Source organism: Apus apus, chromosome 3 (assembly GCF_020740795.1).
Source record: "Apus apus isolate bApuApu2 chromosome 3, bApuApu2.pri.cur, whole genome shotgun sequence".
In the NCBI taxonomy this organism is placed as follows: Eukaryota; Metazoa; Chordata; class Aves; order Apodiformes; family Apodidae; genus Apus; species Apus apus.
Genome location: NC_067284.1, coordinates 57,244,451 through 57,265,952, shown reverse-complemented (window position 1 = coordinate 57,265,952; position 21,502 = coordinate 57,244,451). Strand labels below are relative to the sequence as shown.

The window sequence follows — 21,502 nt, the reverse complement described above, 5'->3', positions numbered from 1 at the left end:
AACCCCAAAATAAGCATTTGGCACACGTGTGGGCAGTATCAGGGCTCTGAGGAAAGAGACTCCTCTTTCAAAGTAAACTTCAAAGTAGTACTTCTACAAAATGACTGACTACTGCACAGAATGATCCCAGCATTTACCCACTTCAACTACTATAGATCAACGGGCATGATAAGCTTCCTCCAGTGGGCAGCTTCCTGGCTGTGAAGTATCAAAGCTCAGGCAAGCACATGGAAATAGAGGTTTGCTGCTCTGTTAGGAAAGGGTGATGTTCCACCTTTATTCTCCCGAAAAACTTTGTTCTGTTACACTGGGCTGCGTTTGGCAACTGCAATCACCGATCCAGTCACTGCACAGCTCAGGGAAGCAGGGAGTTATTGTGTGATTGAGTGGGGTGGACGCTGGCTTTCTAAATCACAGCTAACATGACTCATCATGCTGGTCTCCAAGGCACAGAGAGGCAGGCAGAGAGCTGAGAGCCTGCAGTTTGTTTCATTGCAAGCCTTGGAGGAGTCTCATCGGTGGAAGGGAAAGCCAGCTGTCCATGACCATTCAAGCAGTGGCCTTAAGCTGCTTCAGGCTTCTAATTTTTCAACATTTTGGGGACAAAGTGTTCTCTTTAGAAAAGGCTGGAAGCAGTCCCTGTGCAGCCACAAAAGGGAGAAGGAGCTGCACCAGCTGTTTTACAGCTACTTCAAAGGCTGCCTAATTCTGGTGCTGACCTAGTGAGGGCAGGTAATGCTCCCTGGCAACCTCAGTGCTTTTCCCCAAGGCTGCCAGGTCCTATCAGATTGCACACCTGATTTCACAAAGTGCCTGTTAGAAGGCTGGCCTGGACCTCCTGTCCTCAGAAGACTCTTGCTGAAAGTGGAGGGTGAATTCCTGCTCACCAAACAGTACCTCCATGCTGTGTGCTCACCCATATAGCCAGCAGAATAAAATAAACTATCTCTTACAGACAGCTCAAGTGGCCAGGTGTCCTGGCTTGAACCATGATGAAGCCAATTTTCTTTTTACTGTTTTTTTTTTTTTTTCTTCAGTGAACTCTCTTTTAAGCAGCACACTCACTGAAATTAGCAGCAAGTTTTCCAGCCAGTGGACTGATAATGCTCGAATGTTTATAGTTACTGCTGAGAGACCAAGGACACTTTGCTACACTTATTGAATCTGCTGCTTCAGACACTAACAGAACAGAAGAGTTGTACCTACAGCCCTCCCATGGGGAGGAGGAGACAAGACTTGTCAAAATTGGCCAAACAAAATATTTCATCCCATATATTCGCCACATTCAGTATCAATATGGAAGTCAAGCCTCTTCTGCTGTCCACAGCCAGTGTCCAGGGAGGACTCTGTCTATCCATCTCCATTGATCCTTAGGTCCATGCATTCCTGACCCCAACTCTACCCTCAGCTCCTGTCTGCTCTCCTGCTACCTCTGGCAGCAGTCTGGGACCTTCTCGGAACTGCTCACAGCTCGGGAGATGCCACGGGAATTGCTGGGGGTGGGCGATAGGGGTTTTGCACATTCCTGCACATACTTGTATATATTTGTACATATTTTATCATGAGTATTTCATTAATCCGGAAGCCTCTCTCCTTTATTCTCTGTCTCCTTTCCCTATCTGGGTGGGAGGAGGAGGGGATAGAGACCATTATAATCACTTAATTGCCAATCCTGAGTTCAACTGTGACATCAGGAAATAATGCACAGATACCACAGGCTTCACCAATGTCCTTCAGAGCTGGTTTGCTAGGATCCCTTTGCAAGTCAGGAAGCTCCTTCTTGGGCCACAGCTATTCGTCGTTGCTCATACCATCAACAAGGTTGATTCCTTGAGCCAGCCACTCTTGCACCCTGTTCTCACCAAAGCCATTAGATCAACAAGGGAAGAATCTCATGGTAAGCAGTTCAAAGCCATGTCAGATTTTCACAGGTGGTAGTAAAGAAGAGGGTGTGGAGTGTCCTCCACAAAAGATAACACCAAAGGATCAAAGTTTAATCCTACAGTGACAGGAGTGTGGGATATCAAAAATATAGCAGTTTACTGGCTGATCTTCCAAGAAATATGGGCAAACTGGCAAGAAACAAACCACGTCTGCATAAACGCTGGCGGACCTGTGAAATGGCAAAGCAGTTTTGTGTTTCTGCACCCTGCAGAACAGCAACGTTGATCTCCATCCCCAATAACCTTTAACGAGCTCATTCTTACCAGTCTCCCTGGAGAAGACAAATGTTGGTATTTCTATTTTTCCAGGTGACAGACATCCAAAATGGCTGAGGTACTGTCACAAGCCAGGTTCAAAGACACTTCATGGAGGACCTGGATAAAACAAGTGGTCTGCAGCACAGCAGGAATCCCAGGGCTGTTCTAATACTTTCTTCACTGGGCATGCTCCATCTGAGGGGCAAAGCCACAGAGGAGGAAGCACAGAGCAAGAAGTTCCTCAAAATCTTCATGGTCACCTTTAAGAACATCATGTCTTTACTGTGAGGGTGGCAAGAGACTGGAACAGGTTGCCCAGGGAAGCTGTGGATGCCCCATCCCTGGAAGTACTCAAGGCCAGGTTGGATGGAGCTTTGAACAACCAGGTCTAGTGGGAGGTTCCAACTCCCCATGGAGGGGGGTTGGAACTAGATGATCTTTTAAAGTCACTTCCAACCCAAACCATTCTATGATGCAGAGTGGTCATCTTCTTCAGACTACCTTTCATCTCCTAATTCCAGCTGGCAAGGGAAGAGCCTGCTAGGGTCTGCATGTGCGTGGCTTCTGTCTGGATGCCTAGTAGAGAAATAAGTTTCTTGCCTCACTCCACTGCCCACATCTCCCCTCCTGCACCCCCCCTCTAATCTGTCATAGTTGAGTTTGCTAGATTTCAATGAAATACAAAGATGAGAGACAGCTTAACAAACAGTATGACTACAGATAGGCTTTTCCAAGAGAAGGGCTTTAATTCCATTCATGAAGACAGGTATTTTTTTCTTCTCAAGTACAGCTAATTCATAACATCAGCAACACTGAAAACTTTCACACAGTCACAGAGCAGGCAGAAATGTGTATGGACGTTAGGGCACATGATGCTTGGATGGGTTGTTCTTCCCTCCCACTAACACTGGTTTTGTTTTGGTGACCACATACAGTGGCTACACAAAAAACATACTTTGTGTCCATCTCTCTGCTTTACCAAAATGAAGCCTGCATTAAGGCAACTACTACTACAGCCACATACCCAACAGGTATATGCAGTGGATTAAGAACAAAGCAGTCACATTTGTTGGGTAACTCTCTGTGAGGCTTGATGTGAAAAGAACAGTACAGAGGATATTTTAAATGCACAGAGTGACCTTCGGTCAGGCAGCAGAGCAAGCTGCCAGTTTACTGTTCATCTGTAATAGAAGTCAGGAAGAGAGAGAAGCTACCAGAGAAACATGTTTGGGATTTGCATTTTTTTAATTCTTGGTTATTTCAATTTATTTTTTGCTTTTTACTTACACTTAGAGCCATTAAATCACCCTTTCCTCCAAGCTGTGAACAGATTGCTTCTACAAACCTGAGCCTGAGTTTCAAATGTCACCACTGACTTTTGTTCTGGGTTTCTTCTAGCCAGTGTCTGTAGCAGGAGGAGGGGGATGCTGGAGCCTGCAAGGCTGGCTCTGCGGTTTAGCGGTGTGCCCAGAGGGCTGATCTGCAGCATCACCAACTGGCAGATAGGTTGTAAGATTTCAAAGAGCTGATTTGGCAGGCGTTGTGTCCTACCTTGCCTAGCTACAAACCTGCTTGACATCTTGTTCCTGAACACAAAACACTGCACACTACAAGAACTTCGCATTGAGCACAGGGTCAACGAGAGAATGGAAGGAAGCAGGGAAGGAGCAGAAGACAGACATGTCCTTTGAGCCTTGCATTTGGGATCACATGAGTTCACATGCTGTTCATTATTCCTACAACATGGTTCCAGTATTGCTGCTCTGGCACGTGTAGAGTTTCCTAACGTTAGCATCCAGCTAGATGCATCTTATTTCCCTTCACAGATTGAAGATGTGGTTCCCAACAAAGCAATCAAATCACAGAAACACTGTGGATGACTTAAGTTTAAATGTTAATTTCCCATGAACAAAAAAACAGAAAAAAAACCCTGTCATTTTTGGACAGGTTTCAAAATTTTAAATCCATGGGGCCCCTTTGAAGTGACAAGTATTTTTTTGTTCCCAGTTTTTTTTGTTTGTCAATGAGGCTCTACAAAGTAACAGTGGCAGGAAAATTCCCCACAGAGAATTTCACTTTTCCAGTGGTTTCAGCATGTCCCAGTTGGCATCTCCAGGCCTTTCCCCTTGGAATATAGGAATCAATCCTCTTCAATTGCAGTTTCACCACACAACATAGCACTGTTGACACTCAAAGATGATAAAGAGAGATAAAGGCATAGGTGTGTTCCAGCTCTCACCTGCCAGCCCATGTCCTCTGCTGAAGCTGTGGTAGGTTGTTCCTTGACAGACTGGGCTGTTCACAGACCCTCAGACAGCTGCGATGGGTCAGCGCCGCAGCCTGAGAAAGAAGGCGTGCTTGCATTCCTTGCTGTCCAAGGGATAATATTTGTCATAAAAATCCAAAATGTATTCTTCAGTCTTAAATCCAAACTTTTGGTAGAGCAGCATAGCAGGGTTGCTTGCAGAGACGTGAAGGGTTACGTCTTTGCCCATGCAGGTCTGCCAAGGGAGGGGGGAAAAAAAGAAACATCACAACAAGAGCCTAAGAATGCCTCTGGGGGAATGCGGAGGTGAAGAGATTCATCGGTTCAGGTATTCAAGTTACTGAGGAAACGTGAGAAAATCGCAAGCCTCAACACCCAAGTTACCACACATAGCAACAGCTGAAAGGAAAAGGGAATGCTGCTGTTCCTCTAAGCCTTTGTTTCTGGAAAACACGTACTCTCTGACAACGAGGGCAGGTTTTGGGTTATAATTTGTCAGCTATCCATTGTCAATGGCTAAGTAATTGTTAATTAAAAATAATCTTGGTGTACAGCACTGATCTCAAGCACTTACTAACAACGGCCTGAAGAAAAGACAAAACATGCCAGAGGATCAGGCACCACACTCCTCCCCATCAGTAAACAGAGCTGAGCTCTCTGGGACCGTGCAAGCGGCCCCAGCGCACCTCTGGGCTGTCACACTGGAATTCCTGTCTATCCCACCCAGCTCCTCTCCCATCCTTCAGGGCACAGCACTGCTTCTTGAGAAGGCAGAGAATTCAGTTCAGACAGCAAATGGCATTAAAGATCCCAGATTATTCTAACCAGCAGCTGTCTGATAAAGAAGCCAATACAGTATTTTTTTTCCTGCTTTCATCTAGTGTTTTAACAGCATTCTGTTTATATTAAATTTATTGTAACCCTAAGTGGGAACAGTAACACCCTTTAGGAATTTCCATGGTAGAATATTCTAAGGGAAAACTCTCACAGGAATTTAAGGAGGGGGGGGGGAAGTAAAATAATCTGGATTAATTTTTGGGAAAATGAAGTTGGAACAAGATATTAATAAGATGCAGTTTGGTCCTCTGGGCCAGATGTATTAGAGGGTAACATCTGAAAACAAACCCACCATCAAGCCATCATATACATCAGCACATTTTCTGTTAGATTATGCTGCTCCTGAAAATCCATCCCCAAACTCAGCACATTGATGCACGAGACAGAATTACCCTTAATCCAAGCAGTGTATTAAAGTAGCTCTACCTACAAAGAGCAGACACTGGTGTCAGCCCAAGCAGGCTGTGAAGTAGCACATACAATCTGGTGGCTGGGGAACAGAAGGTCATAACCATCATGTCTTCTCTTCCATGACTAAATGCCTTCTACCACTGACAGATCCTCAGTAATGGAAAAAAAAACAACTGGTGATCTCTCATTGCTAGCAAGCCTAATCAACCTGAAACTTGCCTGGTGCTCCTCAAGGTGGTAATTTTATGCTAGTCTACCTGCAACCAGAGTTAGGTTAATTGGCTGTGACATATCCTACAAAATGCTGTGGTTTTCTACAGCTGACTTGCCAACACATCCCAACTCTGCTGGAGATACACAAGTCCAGCTGTCAGATCCTTGCAAGCCTTGGTGCATTGCTCCTGCCTGTTCTCACTTGGTGTTGACATCTCACATTAACAGACTACAGCTGAGGGCAATTTACTTAAACACTTGACACAGAGAGACTGGAGAAATGTAAGGAGTGAATTTAAAGTAAATTGGTCAGTGGCCTGCATCAGCACATAGAGCAAAAGACAACTGGACATTGCAGAGAGCTATGTAGGTAGGTAGAAGAGTTACCCTCAGGTGGCCCAGAAGAGCTACTCTCAGTGGAAACTGCTTTTCCAAGGTACAGATCCCTGTTTGCAAGGTTCTGCCAGCACTTCTTTTTTTACACTCTTTTCAGCCAAATGAGTATGATGAAAGTTTCAATGGCGAGTTTTTGCTAGTGCAGCTCATCTTGACTAGAACAAGTTAAGAAATGTTTCACATCGGCAGCTGTGCCAAGAGAGTTCAGGGAGTGGTAAAGCTGTGAGCTCTGAAGAGGCACAGTTGGGCTCTGAAAAGGACATCTGTCTGCATCCTTACTCAAAATTAAGCTGGCTTTCCTGCAATTTAATTCAAGAAAGTGAATGGAATTAAGGCCAACCTGAATAACAGTATTCATTCAGAGATTTAATGAAGTTTAACTACTTTAATACTGCCAGTTCAGTTAGCTCAGATTAATTTTCCCAAGTGTCCCTGTGGAACAAAGCCCAGTACAAGCTAGTTTCAACAAATTTGAATGAGGCTACAAACACTTATTCTTTATCTTCAATTCAGCTGGATTTGAACTAGAGTATTAGAAAGTGAAAGAGAATGATTAAGATCAGTAAGTGATTTAATGCACTGGCCCTGGTCAAGTTATGAATAAACCTCCAGGTGTAGCCAAGAAAGCTGTACTAGATTCTAACAGAACCTCCCCACTATTATCTCAGTTTCTCCTTTATATGCCAAATCTATGGTATTACTGTTAAATGAACCATTGACCACCAAAGAACACAAAGTTAATCCCAAGAGAGTAAAAGTCTACAGCACCTCACCAATTATGAGGACCTGTCCATTGTAGTTGTTCTTTATGCCTTCAAAGTGATTTCCCACCATAACTGTTCTCACAGGCTGCTGACAGTGGGAAATCTGTGCAGACATGTAAGTGAAGAAAGGGCAAGGGGAAAAAAGACAGAAAGGAGGAACACCACACTACTTACTTTCTAATACTTGCATTTGCACACACAAGGAAAAAGGGAGAGCTAGTTCCTTACCAGAGCCATGGGATTTTGTTCATTACCTGGATAAGATGGTAAATCATGAAGGTTGCAATCCCAGCTCTTCTCCATTCAGGGTGAACTAACAGAAAAGAGATGTAAGCTTCATTGTATTTCACATCTGGCACCATAAAACCAAAGGCAATAATAACTTTCTTGTAAAGGACAACAACGCTGAAATCTGGATACTGCAGGCATTCTGACAAATCAATTCCTACACGGAAAGAGAGAAACAGCAGTTGAAAGCATTGTAAACCAAAAGACAAGTGCCACACTTGCATGGAAATTCAGTGTTTCAAGGCCTTTTAAAAACACTCGCTTGCTCCCTTCCTTTTACCTTTATTTCAAAATTCTGAGATTGAGAGATGCTTTAACCAAACACACAGAGAGAAAACAAGACAAGGGGATTCTTCCAGGGAGAAATCAACAAAGCCAATTTCCTCCTAAATGACTCGAGGATGAAGCTAAAACTCAAAATGCATATTCTCTAAAATAGTTTTTTAAAAAATGGTTAAAAAAAGTCACCATCTCAGCATCCAAACTTGCCTTGGTTTGCATGCTGAGCCCTATCAGTAACACTATTGGATAAGAGTTTGCTTCTTCATTTCACCTGGTCTGGAGCAGCACCAGTTAGCAAATGCTGAGGACTTGCCTGCACACAAGCAAAGGGGGACAGGGTACAGTTTACAGTGTATCAGCCTGATAGACAGGATGAACCACCCTGTCCTGCAAACTCTTTCCAGACGCAGCAGACATGAAACTAGGGATTAGATTTAGTAGCATTACCTGCCTAAGGTTTCTACCTCTTTTCTCCACTAGGCCTTGAGCTCCTCCTGCTTCCTCTGTTGTGCATACTCAGCTGTTTGTGGAGCTGCACTGAAAACTTGAGCACAGCTTTAAACTATATAAAAACATTTGCTTTTAGCATGCACATTCTCTAACCTGGGGCACGAAGCAGCCTTGCAGGCAGTGGTGCTTCTCTGAGTCAGAGGCTGGACAGAAATGCCTGAAGCTGGTGACTTCTAAGTGGAGTCTGTTACCTTGCCTAATCCCATTGCTGCTGCAGCCTAAGAGGATCCACACAGCATGCTAGGGCCGAGCAGCGCAGTTCACAGCACAGGAGACTGCTTGGTAATTTGTATGGGCAGGCCCTAAATGATGTGCAAGACTTAGCAGAGCTGTGCCATAAATGTTAGTTTCAGCCTCAAATTGGCAATCATGCATATATTTGGAATGTGGTATAACAAAATAGCAGAGTATGTTTTCCAGTAATGTTTATCCCTCTTGATGAAATGCAAGACTTCATGAGGCACCCGGCACAAATAAGCAGGTGAATTATTTTCTTGCTCGAGAGTAAACTGGGTGGAGTAAGACGTGGGAGGAATCGATTGGCAATAGGGAGCTGCTGTTAATTATCTCAAGGCTACAATTGACTGTGAAGTGCCTTACAGCCTGTCTGTACAGGAACTCTACATAGCCCCGAGCACACAGGCATCTGTGAAATGGTGCCGTCCCCTCAGCACGCAGTTATTCCTGTAGGAAGATGCTTAGTTCTGTATGGTTTACCACTCAGCTGCTTGGGAGTTGTTTCCCGTTAGGACATGAAGGCACAAGATACTGTGAGAGACAAGAGGGAATCTTGCTTCACATCAGCTCATTTGCGGTAACTACCTGCAAACTTGTTTCTGCCTTGTGAGAAACTAGGAGAGCTCTGACAGGAAGGATAAAAGGAGGTGGAAGAACTACGTCTGGGCTCACCTTAAGAGGTGAAGTGCCTAAAACTTAAGACCTCTGTCAACAAGAGCATGGCTATTAGAAGGCAACTGAGCACACCTGAGATACCATTTACTGACAAAACATCCCCCAAGCACACATGCTTTGGATGCCCTAACTTAGATGGAATTACAGCAGCTGTTTCTCTGAACAACAGTGCTATCTTAATTATGCTCTTCCAGCTGCATATCCCACCCCCTCCCTAACTGTAACCCTTCAGCTCCGCAAAGACACTGAAGTATCTCTTGAAGTATCACCACCTTGCTTACCTCTCTGGCTAAAACAAAGCCAAGGTGCAACAGATTGTATAATCCCAGTCTCCAAAAATTTACATCACTAAGGAGATTTTGATTCCTCCTTGGAGACTGATGGGAGTGTCAGCTTTCTGATTTAATGACGAACAGTTCACAGCCAGGTGGAACACACCCACGCTCTTTATGTTAAATAAAACAGGGTGAGACGTGAAGAACTAAATGAAGGTGTGCTCCAACTTGGCCAGGACTTCAAATGCACTATCAGAAGAAGAGACACTATGACAAAGAGGTTCAGCCTCTGTTGGGATTGCAAGTGTCTCTTGAGCTCCAAAACAGCTTGTGAAAGGGAAGGTATGTCATACTATCTCCTTCAGAACTGTACAATTTGTACAACGAGCAGCACAAAGAGCTCCAATCCTGACTGCAGCACAGGAGCACTGCTGAGCTACACATGCTGTTGAATCACTACCTGCAAGTCAAAACGTAAACGCAAACAGTTGCTTGGAATAAAGGTGTGTACTGTTTGTACTGTAATTTTCTAAATCAGTCTGCTGCATTGTTTGCTGATCAGAAGCTGATCCATGCAGTAGATGAACATCACTATTATTATTTTGGAAGAACTAGAGGCTACGGCCTCATAACTGCCAGCACAGAGAGCAGCCCCTGTCCCCAGAAGCCTAAAGTTCAAGAAATTACACATAAAAGTCAATACCCAAGCTTTCCTCTACCCCGCAAATACTGAAGCTTGAAGAAATAAAAGACACCACAGTGAAGATTGCAGGTGTAAGTGCAATTTGCAGATTTCACTCCAATGCATCCAGCTTATGACTAGCAGGAAGAAACTTTTTCTGAAGCTACTGAAGCTAATGAGCAGTAGATCTCTCGTATAAAACTTATTTTTTTTGTCCCAGATTCTGCAAAAGGTTTCACAGGATGCTTCTTTTTAGTAACTGACTACTCCTGTTGGCATCAAAGGTGTTACCCAAATCAACCTATTTCTTTAAGTGCTTTGCTAATTAGGGCCTAACTGTCCAGTTCTAGATGATCTCAAAAGACAAGGACACCAAAATCATGTCTCCATCTCAACTGCATTCCTATAATATCAGATAATGGTTTTCTAAGAACAGAGCCAGACATCAACTGAAGAAAAATCTGGCCCAAGAACATCTTTGTTTGAACAAAACCACTTCCTTCTTAGAAAACCAAGCACTGAAGGAATCTTACCAGGCCAGAAGAATTCGTGGCACATGGAATTTATAGTGGGGATGTGGTTAGGGCGAACGTAGCAGTAATCAATGGGTGCTTCTGGCTCAGCCTTCCAGCTGACATCATTCCTGTGTGGATACGCCCGGATTTCTGCCAGCAGCCTGAGTTTTGGGGGCTTTGTCTCATAATCACGCCTGCGAGTAACATGAAAAGCACACACAAAAGGCAAATGAGCAATAATAACTGCCACTGCAGCTCAATGGGTACTGCCCATGAAATATTTTCTGGCATGCTCAACTTGGAACAAATTTCCATTTGTGTAGGAAAGCAGCACCCAGCTTAGCAAAAACACCCTCATGTCAGAGGCCAGGACACTTCTCCAACACACAGCACAGAAAATCAGCCTCTCCTTTACAGAACTAGCAAGGAAATAATGGTTTTGACCTAAGAGCAGGTGCAACTTACATTGAGTGACTGTGTTGATTCCCTCTCTGCCCTGCCCTCTTTTGGAGATTGCCCTTCTCAATGCACAGCCCGTTTCACTACTCAGCTAAACAAAACACTGTTGTGTCAGGGTTACCATAGTGTACTGGGTTGTACTTCAAGGATGAGTGAGGAGCACTGCCCAAGAATGGCGTCCAACTGTGGGCTGTTGGTTCACAAGCCAAGAGCAAATTCAACCCCTGACCAGCGGTACCTGATGTAAGGTTTCAGGACACGGGATGTGTAGGGACTGACAATGCTGTGGTCTGTCAGCAGGTCTTCTGATCCTACCAGTCGATACAGAAACTTGGTTGTCTGCTGTCGATATCCCTTCATGGTTGGCAGCATTGTCTATACACACACAAAAAAGCAGAACATTTCAGGAAGATTAGTCAATGACTTAACACAGGGGAATCATAGCAACAAAGAGAGAATAAGGGCTTTTCAGTGTGACAAAATAGACTGGACCCACAGTATGATGGTCCTACCACAGAGGGCTCTGCTGTGTACTCTCAGATTTAGCACTCAAAATTATAAGCCACACACATCACTCGGAAAAGTGCTTCAAGTGATCATGCTCCTACATAGCATGAAGGAACAAACGCCTGTTTAGGTCCTTCCAGGCCTCCATCATCAGTGTTTGGGCAGGGCTGGAGAACAAATTCATAGACATTTGTGGTGCTGACAGTGATAGAGAGTTATGCTGTATGAGCATGTCCCAAGAAGAAAAGGGCTTGTGAGGACATTGGTGGGGACACAGTTCGAGGTTAAAATGAGCCTTGTTCACATAAGCCTTTTTACTTAGGGAGTCAGATAACCTCAAGGTGCCACTGCTGTCTGCAGCAAAAGCTCTAAAATTACTAGTGCCAAAAAGCCCAGTTAGCTTTGGAAACACTCACCTGGTATCTATCCAAGATCCTATAGTCCTGGCTAGTAGTTCTGTATGTTGCTTGCCCTACTGGGGACCTGGAAATGCCTCCTTCTTTGGCTCCATAAATCCCATCAACCAAGAGCAGTGCAGCGTTCACAACCTGGTCCAAGTCAAAGAGCGGCAGTCCTCTTTCCCTCTTGGCCTGCCTGACTATCAGCTTACGCCTCAGTCTCCGGGCCTCTGGGGTCATGCTCATGGCATTGGGACAGGCTTCCAGTCTCTTCAGCAGCAGCTTTTCCTCATAGATACTAACAGAGGTATGCTTGGGAGCTCTGGGTTTGGCATCCTTCTCCTGCTGTGGCTTCCTCTTGTCTCGCCCCCTCACCTGCAGCAATGCATTTGACTCTTCAGGATCCTCACTGTCACCTTCCATCCTTTCTGTTTTTTCTTCTTCACTCTCCACCTCTTGCTTGATCTGCTCAGCTGTCTTCACTTTTTTTCTACTTGCTATCACAGTGCAAGCACCAGCTGTCCCACTGGGAGGGGGCACATACTCTATTCCTGGATCTATGACTCCATCCCCTTCCATCTCCTCATCATCTGTTCAACAGATCAAAATAATCCAGGAAAAAAAAAAATGTAAACATCAAAGCCCCATTTCAAAAAGGGCTGTCACAGGACTTTTCTAGTAAGGAGAAAAAATGCAGATTTACCTAACACACTCCACTTTCTACATACTTCTGGACCTCCTGATTTTGGACAGAAGACACCATAAGGAGTCAAATTTCTGGACACAGAATCAATCCTTCTGCAGTTTGTAATTTGAAAACATAGCACTCCTGAGCTCCAAGCTCATGCTCTGACAAATGTTAAACTGTTGAAAATTCCCAAAGACTGGGGATCAAGTGGACAAGCTGGTGAGCTATATCTTCAGCTAGCACACCCTGGAGAAGTTCTGTTTAATCTGAGGGAACAATTAGGAGTTACAGAAGTGCAGGATTTGTCCCTCTACAGAACCTAACTATCGCTTCTTCACAAGAAGTGCTTTATTCTCCACTTTCCCAATCAGACTGAGGTCTGGCTCCTTAAGAATCTAACAGCATTCAGCCTGCATCACGGCCTTGCAACCTGACTGAAACTTAGCATCTTCTAATAAGGATGTTGAAACTTATAAAACTACTTACCAAGAGAAAAAAATTTCTCCCATTTAAAGACATTCAAGACAAAATTGGAATTGCTACCAAACAGTGTAATATGTGTTGCAGTGAAATGTTTATGCTGAGTGGTGCAGCAGTCGCTAGGTGATACCTGCTACCCACTGTGTATTCAGGATCACTCAGAGGACAATAGTGGTGGTTCTTTCTGGCCTTAGAAGCTGGCAATACAACTGTGGAAAACTAATCAAGACTTACATGCAACTAAGACAAACAGAACATTACCGGTTACTTTCCGTCTTACCTTGAAAAGCTTCTCCATCTCATTGGGAGAGAGCTCATTTCTTTTTTTTTTTTTTTTAAACACCTTACTAAACAACAATGTATTGCTCATTATTAAAGAAAAACTATGGTATCTCTTACCATGAAACAGAGCCTGTGGTGGCATGACATCTGGGATGAGATCTGCTTCAGAGAGAAGGCTGGGAGTAGCTGAATGAGAGGCTGGAGTGCCAGGAGCAGAGAAGTCCAGAGATGGGGAAGGAGAAGGGCTCGTCAGAGGAGTGCGATCTGAAGAGCTCAGGGAGGAGAAGTCAATCACCTCTCCTTTCTCAAGGACGATATCGGGACGACGGCCTCGACTGGTGAATTTAACAGGAGTGGAAGAAGTACTCCGGTCCAGGAAGCCAGCTGCCTCCTTCTGGGCTCTCCGAATATCCTTGGCTTCCTGAGTGCGAGATCTCTTCTCCTTCAGCTCCATGGCTGATTCGACTGGATTGCGGCTTACCCGCTTCCTGAGTCCTTCCACAGTAATTATGGGATCCAGAGGCGGCTTTGAAGCTGCTAAAGAAGTAGTTTACTTATTCTAACAGACACTGGATACACACTATATGGTCAGAAGAACACACTGACTACTAATCTTAGAAGGCGTATTTTCAAAATATGTAAGAAATTCACCCTTGGACGTGTGACATAAAGTCAACACAGAGCTAAAGCCTCATTAAAGCCCTAGTCTTGTTCCTCTGCACGTAAGGGAACCTGCATCCAGAGACAAAAGATAAATAAACCCTTCCCAGGGTAAAGGGGAGTAAAGAAATTGTAGATTTCAGCTAAAGATAAAACCAGAACCAAAACCCCAGCAGGAATCTCAAAATCCTTTCTATCAGTTAGCACAATTCAAAAACATAACAAGCTTCTCCAACTACAGCATATGCACCGTAGTTCTGAATCAACCATTACAGCAAAGCAAAACTAAGAAATTGTCCATGTACACAAACGAATGGTTTTAAGTAAACTTTTCTCACATCTTCCAGCTCTGGTTTAGCTAGGAACCTATACACCATCAGGGAAAGTTACCTTTTGCCTTTAGTGCAGATGCAGACAGCTTCTCTCCTTCAGGTTTCATTGTTGGGGGTTTATTATGGACTAGTTTCCACCATCCTGGCTCCCCGAACTCCTGTGCCCCTGAGCGGAAAAACAAGGGGCTCCCCACAGAGAGACAGCCAGCAACTGTGCTCCACCATGTTGAGGTCTTTTTCCTACAGTGGGAGAGGGGAAAATAAGTGTTTGGTCCCCACTGGACAGTTGCACTTTCATCCTGGAAGCCTCATCCCTCTGCCAAAATGGAAAGAGCAGAGTGCTTCTGCCACTGGCATGGATGCAGGGGGATGATGTACTCCCTTCACCTCTATCCTCCAAGAGGCAAAAGATTAATTTATTTATTCTCAAACAAGAAAACAGGGCCATATTCTGTTACTGAAGACAGCAAATAGGACTCTGGGTGTACAGGATGGGAGAGGCAAGGGAAAGGTAGTGATTAAGGCATCACTTCAAACAGAAGACAAACTTAATTTAAATGCGTGCCTTGACTGCTTTAAGATTTCATTTAGCAAAGCATGCTCCCAGAGCTGCAGGACAGGATCCCCAAGACTCAATTCACAAAGCAGGTTGAGATCCAACCACTCTGCCCTCCATATCTGCAGCCTCGTCAGGCACATCAGTGAAGCAGTTAGGGGTCTGAGAAATAAGTCACCAAGGACTACAGAGCTGCAGGAAGCAGCAAGGTAATGGAGTATGTATGCTTGTTCCACAGGCACATGCATGCAATATATAACGGAGCCCTACCTCTGCCTGGGGTTTTCTGCCATAAAACCTCTCCTGCAGCATGAGGAAGAGGATTCTGACTAGTCAACATAGCAGTCACCTACACTATTTTTGAAGCACATTTTTGGTGACATGGAGATGGGGAAGCTGCATTTAAACCTTCTACTCTGCAGGGCAGTGAACTCTACCAGGCATCTAAGCACTCCCTCTCCCTCTATAAGAGCTGGTCACAGAGCTAATTAAAATATCACTTAGGAAGGAATCGAGAAGAAATATTTTAAAAATGCTCTTGTAGCAAATAACTGAGGTACTCCTGTGGATACTGGAGAATTAGGTTCATAGTGTAGAGTCTAAACCCTTGTTCTCTCAGGATTCCTCCTTGCCTTTGCATACCTCCACTGGCAAAAACTTCAGCACTCAGGTTAGGTTTGGCCAAGCAGATACTTGCTGCTGAGTGTTGCCAATTACATACCTTGTGGTACTGACCCTCAGATGTGGGGGATTAAACTTAAGCACTCCAGATCAGAGTCTGGAAGGTTACAGTAAATGTGGACAAGCTGTGCTGTAATATGCCAAGGAGGTAAAGCATGGCACGCCTTGAACCTCTACACATATGGTTCAGCAGTCCCTGCTCCATCAGTGGCTTGTCCAGGCAAGTGGGGAAACTACCTCTGAGGCCAGTAATCACTTCATCTGAATTTAATCAGAGCAAGGAGTGCCCTGTTCCGAGGGCGGGTCTCAAAAGGCAGCAGCACACCCTGGGAGGTGATGGCTCCCTGAGTGAGGGACAATGGGCCATCTGCAGCCTTCCTGTCAGGATCCCCATGGTTTCCAGAGGGGACAAATACTAAGATTTCTGAGAACAGAGCAAGGAGGCAAAGACACACAATGAAAGCAAAGCCAAAAAGCAAATCCAGTTAGGGAGAAAGACCAGATCTTACAACAGAGAAGTCCCTGGGGAAGAAGCTGTGAAGTCTATCAAATCTACGACTTCAGGGGATTGCTCAACTCCTTTCCTGCCTCCTCAACATGGATTAACAGACACATTTGACAGCTTCAGCTCGCTCAGAAAAAAAGGTGCAGTTAGAAGAGGTGCCGTTCGTCTCATCATGCCACAAGGGCTGCCCTTTACAAGAAGGGTTGTTGCCCTGACAGCTTCCCTCTTTAAATGCACTAAAAAGCACTGTCGTGATTTGTAATGCCTGCTATGTAAAAGCTACTTTATTAAGATCCAAAAACAAGCTAACAGACAGGGCACAATTTTCCTTTTTGGAAAACTGGGTCAATACAAGCTTTATAGCCAAGTAACATGGTGCTTTGCTGGACGTTTTGGGGATTTTTTTCTTTTCATTTAAAGCCCAGTGACTTAAGGACAAGGCCATCCGCTGTGTCTGTTTAGAAATAACCAAAGGCTTTGCAGGTTCATACACTACCTACAGGAAGATAAGAGATAACCTGAAGTACATGCATTTACATTGGTTTTGTGTGGCATTCTTGAGGTTGTTTTTCCCCGCTAAGAAACACTTCTTTTTCAAGAGTAACCCTCATGTCTACATTCATGTTCTCAATATTAATTCCTCCAATTTTCTCTCTAGTGAGGCTCAACAGAGATCACCAAATCAACCAGGATTATTGTCCATCTGTATAACAGGTTCCTTTGGCTTACCAACCTTCAAGGAAACACCACATCTTTACCTGTTCCCTAATAAGAAATTCCAGTGTTTCTCTATAAAAGCACAAATATCTTCCTTCCACCTGAAGTACCCCTGACGGCCTGTTCCTTCCAGAGACAAATTGTACATTGCCAGCATGACAACCTGGAACAGAAAATGTTAGATACAAGTGAATGTTTTCTGTTTAATTTGCTGAACTGCCCTCTCCCTGTCCCCACCCCCCTGCCACACACACAAATCTGTGCTCCCTCATAAATATCTTATTTTTGCAACATCTCACAGGCAACTGCTGCAATCCATCTTCTTCCTGCTTTCATGCTGCCTGTTCTTGTTTTTCTATTGTTAGATGCACACTCTCCCGGAGATCTCTCCATCCCAGGGGACTAGCAAACTGCCTAGTTATGCAGGTTTATGCTGAAATGCAAGCTTTTACAGTGGTTGTAAAAATGAATTATATCACCACTGGGTTCTGAATGAAATGTGGAGGTGGGGAAAAAGTCTTTAAAGAAAAAAAAAAAAGTCACAAGTAATTCCACTACCTAATCCATCAGAAATGTAGTGACAATGGTGTTTCTAGATTCTTACTGTTGTATTTCAAGCTGAACAGACTATAAACACTGTTAAATTACATGATAGCTACTAATTGTTCTGAGTATGCAAGAATTAAGTTTGTCTCCAGATAATCTTCATTAAAGACAATCCTTTTACAACTCATTCATGTGCTTCACAACCAAATGCAGTCTGACCTATTAAATGCCCAAGCTAACGGTTTGAAAAATATAAAATCTCTTTGTAGTGAATCATAGGTGAACAACTGTTAATTACATTTACCCAAGTCATTTGAATACACCTAGATTTGTACAGCTGGGCTGGGACCCTCTTTCAACAACCACACAGTCTCAGTTGGATACCACTTCCAATAGGGACTTATTCTTCACTGCCAGAAAAGTTAGAATTGTATTTTTTAATAGGGAGATTGGTCTCCTCACAGTGGGCTGTAGCCTTCTGTAACACATTGCTGAAGATGCCAAAATGAGGAAATCCAGATACCCATTATGTCTCTTGTACCCTACACTTTTGCCTCACAACTCTTAGTTTTATAAGCATTTATCTAGAATTTTGAAGTTTTTTTAAAGTCAGGTGGGACAGTGTCTCAGGACTTCAGAAACAATTCTCTTTTCAACTAGTTAAAGATAAGGATCTGCTGAAGTCACATATTCTGGAGGAAAAAAAAACAACAAAGAAAACAAAACAAACAAACCTCAAAATCACTGCCCCCATTTTTCCTAGGAGAGGCTCTTCACTAGTCAACTTTCATCCTCATCTGTCTTTCCATTTGCCACTCTGAAGAGATCTGGGTATAACGCTAGCAGCCCTTGCTCTCCAGATCTGTAACTTGGTGCAACTCTGACAGTCTGCTAGCACAAGCTGCTATGCCAACCTTCTTCCCTGCACAGCCCTGCATGGGGCACCATAAGAAAGCACTTTAGGAGTTACAAGTGATGCTTTAAATTATCTCTTATGAGACAGCACACCACTACTGTCCCAAAGGATGCAAACAGATGTGTCGCACATACTGCCCAATGCTCAGCATGTGGAAACTCTTAATGCTGAGCAGCAGCTACTGTTTGATCAAATTAATTTTATGCAGAGGCAGCCAGCACTGCCTGCCTGCCCCTCCAGCATCCTGCTTACAGCAAGATGATGTGCATCAGTCTACCCATACGGTGGTTGCTGTATAATGCAAATTATTTTGATTGCTCAGCTGTACAAGTGACTGAAACAGCAAATTCCAGCAAGGACTATTGCTAGTGAGTAAGTAGCCAGGTTGGAGCTTTGTGTTCAGGGAGCCACCTCAATAGCTTTACATTTGCTCACATACAAAAAAAACTGTTTATGCCTTGCAGCCAAATTGTATTCATCTTGCCTGAAGCCATGAATTCATAAGCAACTTAAAGAAAAAGAGAAAAGGAGGAGAGAAAAAAATAAGTGGTTTGTATCATTATCTTTCAATTTACCTTCCAAATGCCAAAGTTCTAATATGCAGACAACCCTTAGCTAATTACTTTCTGAAGTTCACGTGTATGTTTCTTTGTTACCTGTTCCTCCTTTTCTACATAGCACATACACAACAAACAATTTCATGGAATCCTGTTACTGTTCTGCTGTCACCTACTTGTTGCCATGTTAATCTCAGCCGTTCAAATTGCTCCTTCCCATCTTCTGAGCAATCAGAGCAAGTAAATCTGAAGAAGTTATCTCCTTTGAGGTAGCTGAGCTGTTCTCTCAGTTGACCTAAAATTAATAGGCAAAAATCAATTTCTTGCTGCTTTTATAGGAAAAAAAATGCTACAAAGGAGATCTGGATACCCTACAACATCAGGCAGAAAAGTACTTTTTGCTTTTTTCCTAGAGTTCAGAGACCCAGACTGTTCCCAGGAAGGGTCAGAACTCGCTGCAATGGAAAGCACAAATCAATTTCACAGTTGCAGCAGCTAGCAGTGACCAACTGAAAAGCACAGGCATTTTAAAAAAAAAAAGGGGCATTATACCTGACATCTGAATGCAGGTACAAAGCCAAGAATTTCCTTGTTTCTGCAGCATTTCTTATTCCTTTTTGATTCCCCAAGATAACCTACATACTTCAATAAGTAACTGTTTTCCCACTATTTTAAAAAGCTTGTAAAAAACAAGATATGCTACTGCAAAGGCTATCAAAATATACAAGCTTTCTCTTACATGTCACCTTTTCACTCATTGCTACATGTCCTTACAGCTTTTTTTTTATTATTATTTCTTTTATCAGGGGAAGATCTTCTTGAGACTGAGCACCAAAAGAATGGCACATTATCAGGAAACACTTTTTCTTGACTGCAGTTGATGAATTAGGTCCTAGTCAGCAAAGCACTTCAGTATCTACTTTGCTGTGTAAAGCTAACCTTGCATGAAAGTTTGTCTGAACATTTGAAGATGTGCTGAGATAGAGCCACCTGTAAAACCCCACACATCCATAGTTACAGACTCTAATCGTATGCTTCTGCAGCAGAGAAAAAACCCCAAACAAACAACAAACCAAAACAAACATCTTATGGATCAGGGCTCCTAGACTCACTAGCGGTTAATTTACACAAATATGAAAAATTAAAAAATTAAATCACAAGACAGGAAAACAGTTAAGATCATAGCATTTCTGAAAATTCACACCTGTGAGGTCTTTATCCAAGTATCTCTTTTACTGTGTAACAACATCAGATCAGGCATTTGCAATATCTGGATGTTCCTCTTCCATCATGAACTACAAAATCTAACTATGCACCTATGTCTGATGGAGAAGCCCCTCTGCACTTACTAATTAACAGAATTTCTAGATGGCAATTCGAAGTGAAAAGAGATCATTTGTCTGAGCTTGTGGGTTACTCTCACAAGTGACAAACGATACCTGTGTAACTGAACAATTTGCAAAGAGAAGAGTATTTCCCTTTTCCACCTCGTTTACGTTGCACATTTGTAGGTCATTACTGTTGCTCTGTAACTGGCTTTTTCTGCTCTTTGGATTTGTTTCACAGCAACGAGAAAGAGGAACATCTTTGTAAAATAAAACAAATCGAGTGTTAAATCAAGTGCTCTAAGATGAGATATGTCACGCTATCTCTAACTCTGCTCCTTTTTTTTTTTTAATAATTAATACATTTAAAGTTAATATGTACCTTCAACTGCATACTACCTTAATAGAGCAATGCTGGTTCCGTTACATTAACATGAAAACACTCACTAACACTTCTTGAGAGATTACACTGTAACTTTTGGCAACTTGTAAAATGACAGAAAGGGCAGCTCCGACACATCTGCAAGGCAGGTATCACATTAAGGTTTTGCAATTTCTAGCCACAAATAAACAAAAAAAAACCTCACAGAAATGCCACTCCTAAATAAAAAAATAAAACAAACACAAAAACCCCGTGTTTAGCAACATCTAGCTTTTTTGATAGATACGGTCAACTAGAATTTAGAAAGTTAAGCCTAGTTTTTTACATTGCCAACAGCAGATATCTTACGTCAAGTAGCAGAGAAGGGATCGAGTTCAGCAGCTTGCTCCAAACACCTCCCCAAACTAGCTTCTACAGGCTAGACACGCTTCTGTGAAAGCTAAATTCGATTCACATTATTGTGAAACCACTATGGTTGAGATGTGCTCCACAGATGTGACAAACTGACCAGAAAACAAATAAATAAATAAATGTAACACTATCCCAAAGCACTTTTCCTCTACAGGAAGAGCTTTACAACAAGGGCAGCCCTGCTAAAGTGGTATGCAGGACAGCATAACCACCTTGCAAACAACCACACCAACGCAAGCAAGACACAACACGACTAGCAGGCTTACTTGCTGGAATCCACTTCTGGCACTTCTCACAGTAATAGGACATCTCCTCCATCCAGGACGGGTCACCTTCGTCGCTGTTCAGAGAGTCCCCGCTCTGGTCGTGCGATAAATCCACTGAAGCCTGGTCCTCAGACTCAACAATCAGGAGGGTCTCCCCTTCCACCTCGCCCTCTTCCAGGCCCTCTGAGGTGGAGGTCCTGGTGGCCTCATCATCGTGGCGGCTCAGCAGCCCACTCATGTGAACGTTATTAGCCATCATAGATGGCGTTTGCATAACAAGGG

General features: G+C 43.5%; 1 protein-coding gene across 6 annotated transcripts; it reads right to left on the bottom strand.

Annotated features, from left to right (window-relative positions):
- Positions 1-2,924: 2,924 nt before the first annotated feature.
- KAT14 (lysine acetyltransferase 14) lies at positions 2,925-21,494 on the bottom strand. 6 transcript variants are annotated; one of them, XM_051614458.1, is made up of 11 exons: positions 21,221-21,494; positions 19,013-19,131; positions 16,859-16,980; positions 14,417-14,598; positions 13,484-13,903; positions 11,935-12,506; positions 11,250-11,386; positions 10,571-10,746; positions 7,343-7,533; positions 7,093-7,191; positions 2,925-4,702 (listed from the first exon to the last, which is right to left on the bottom strand). In XM_051614458.1, exons 1-11 carry the CDS (start codon positions 21,492-21,494, stop codon positions 4,529-4,531), a joined length of 2,466 nt encoding a protein of 821 aa, XP_051470418.1. In that variant the 3' UTR covers positions 2,925-4,528. The 6 variants fall into 6 exon arrangements, with proteins under 6 accessions (XP_051470418.1, XP_051470422.1, XP_051470419.1 ...); XM_051614462.1 differs by having other exon boundaries at positions 7,343-7,401; XM_051614459.1 differs by having other exon boundaries at positions 13,484-13,900.
- Positions 21,495-21,502: the final 8 nt, after the last annotated feature.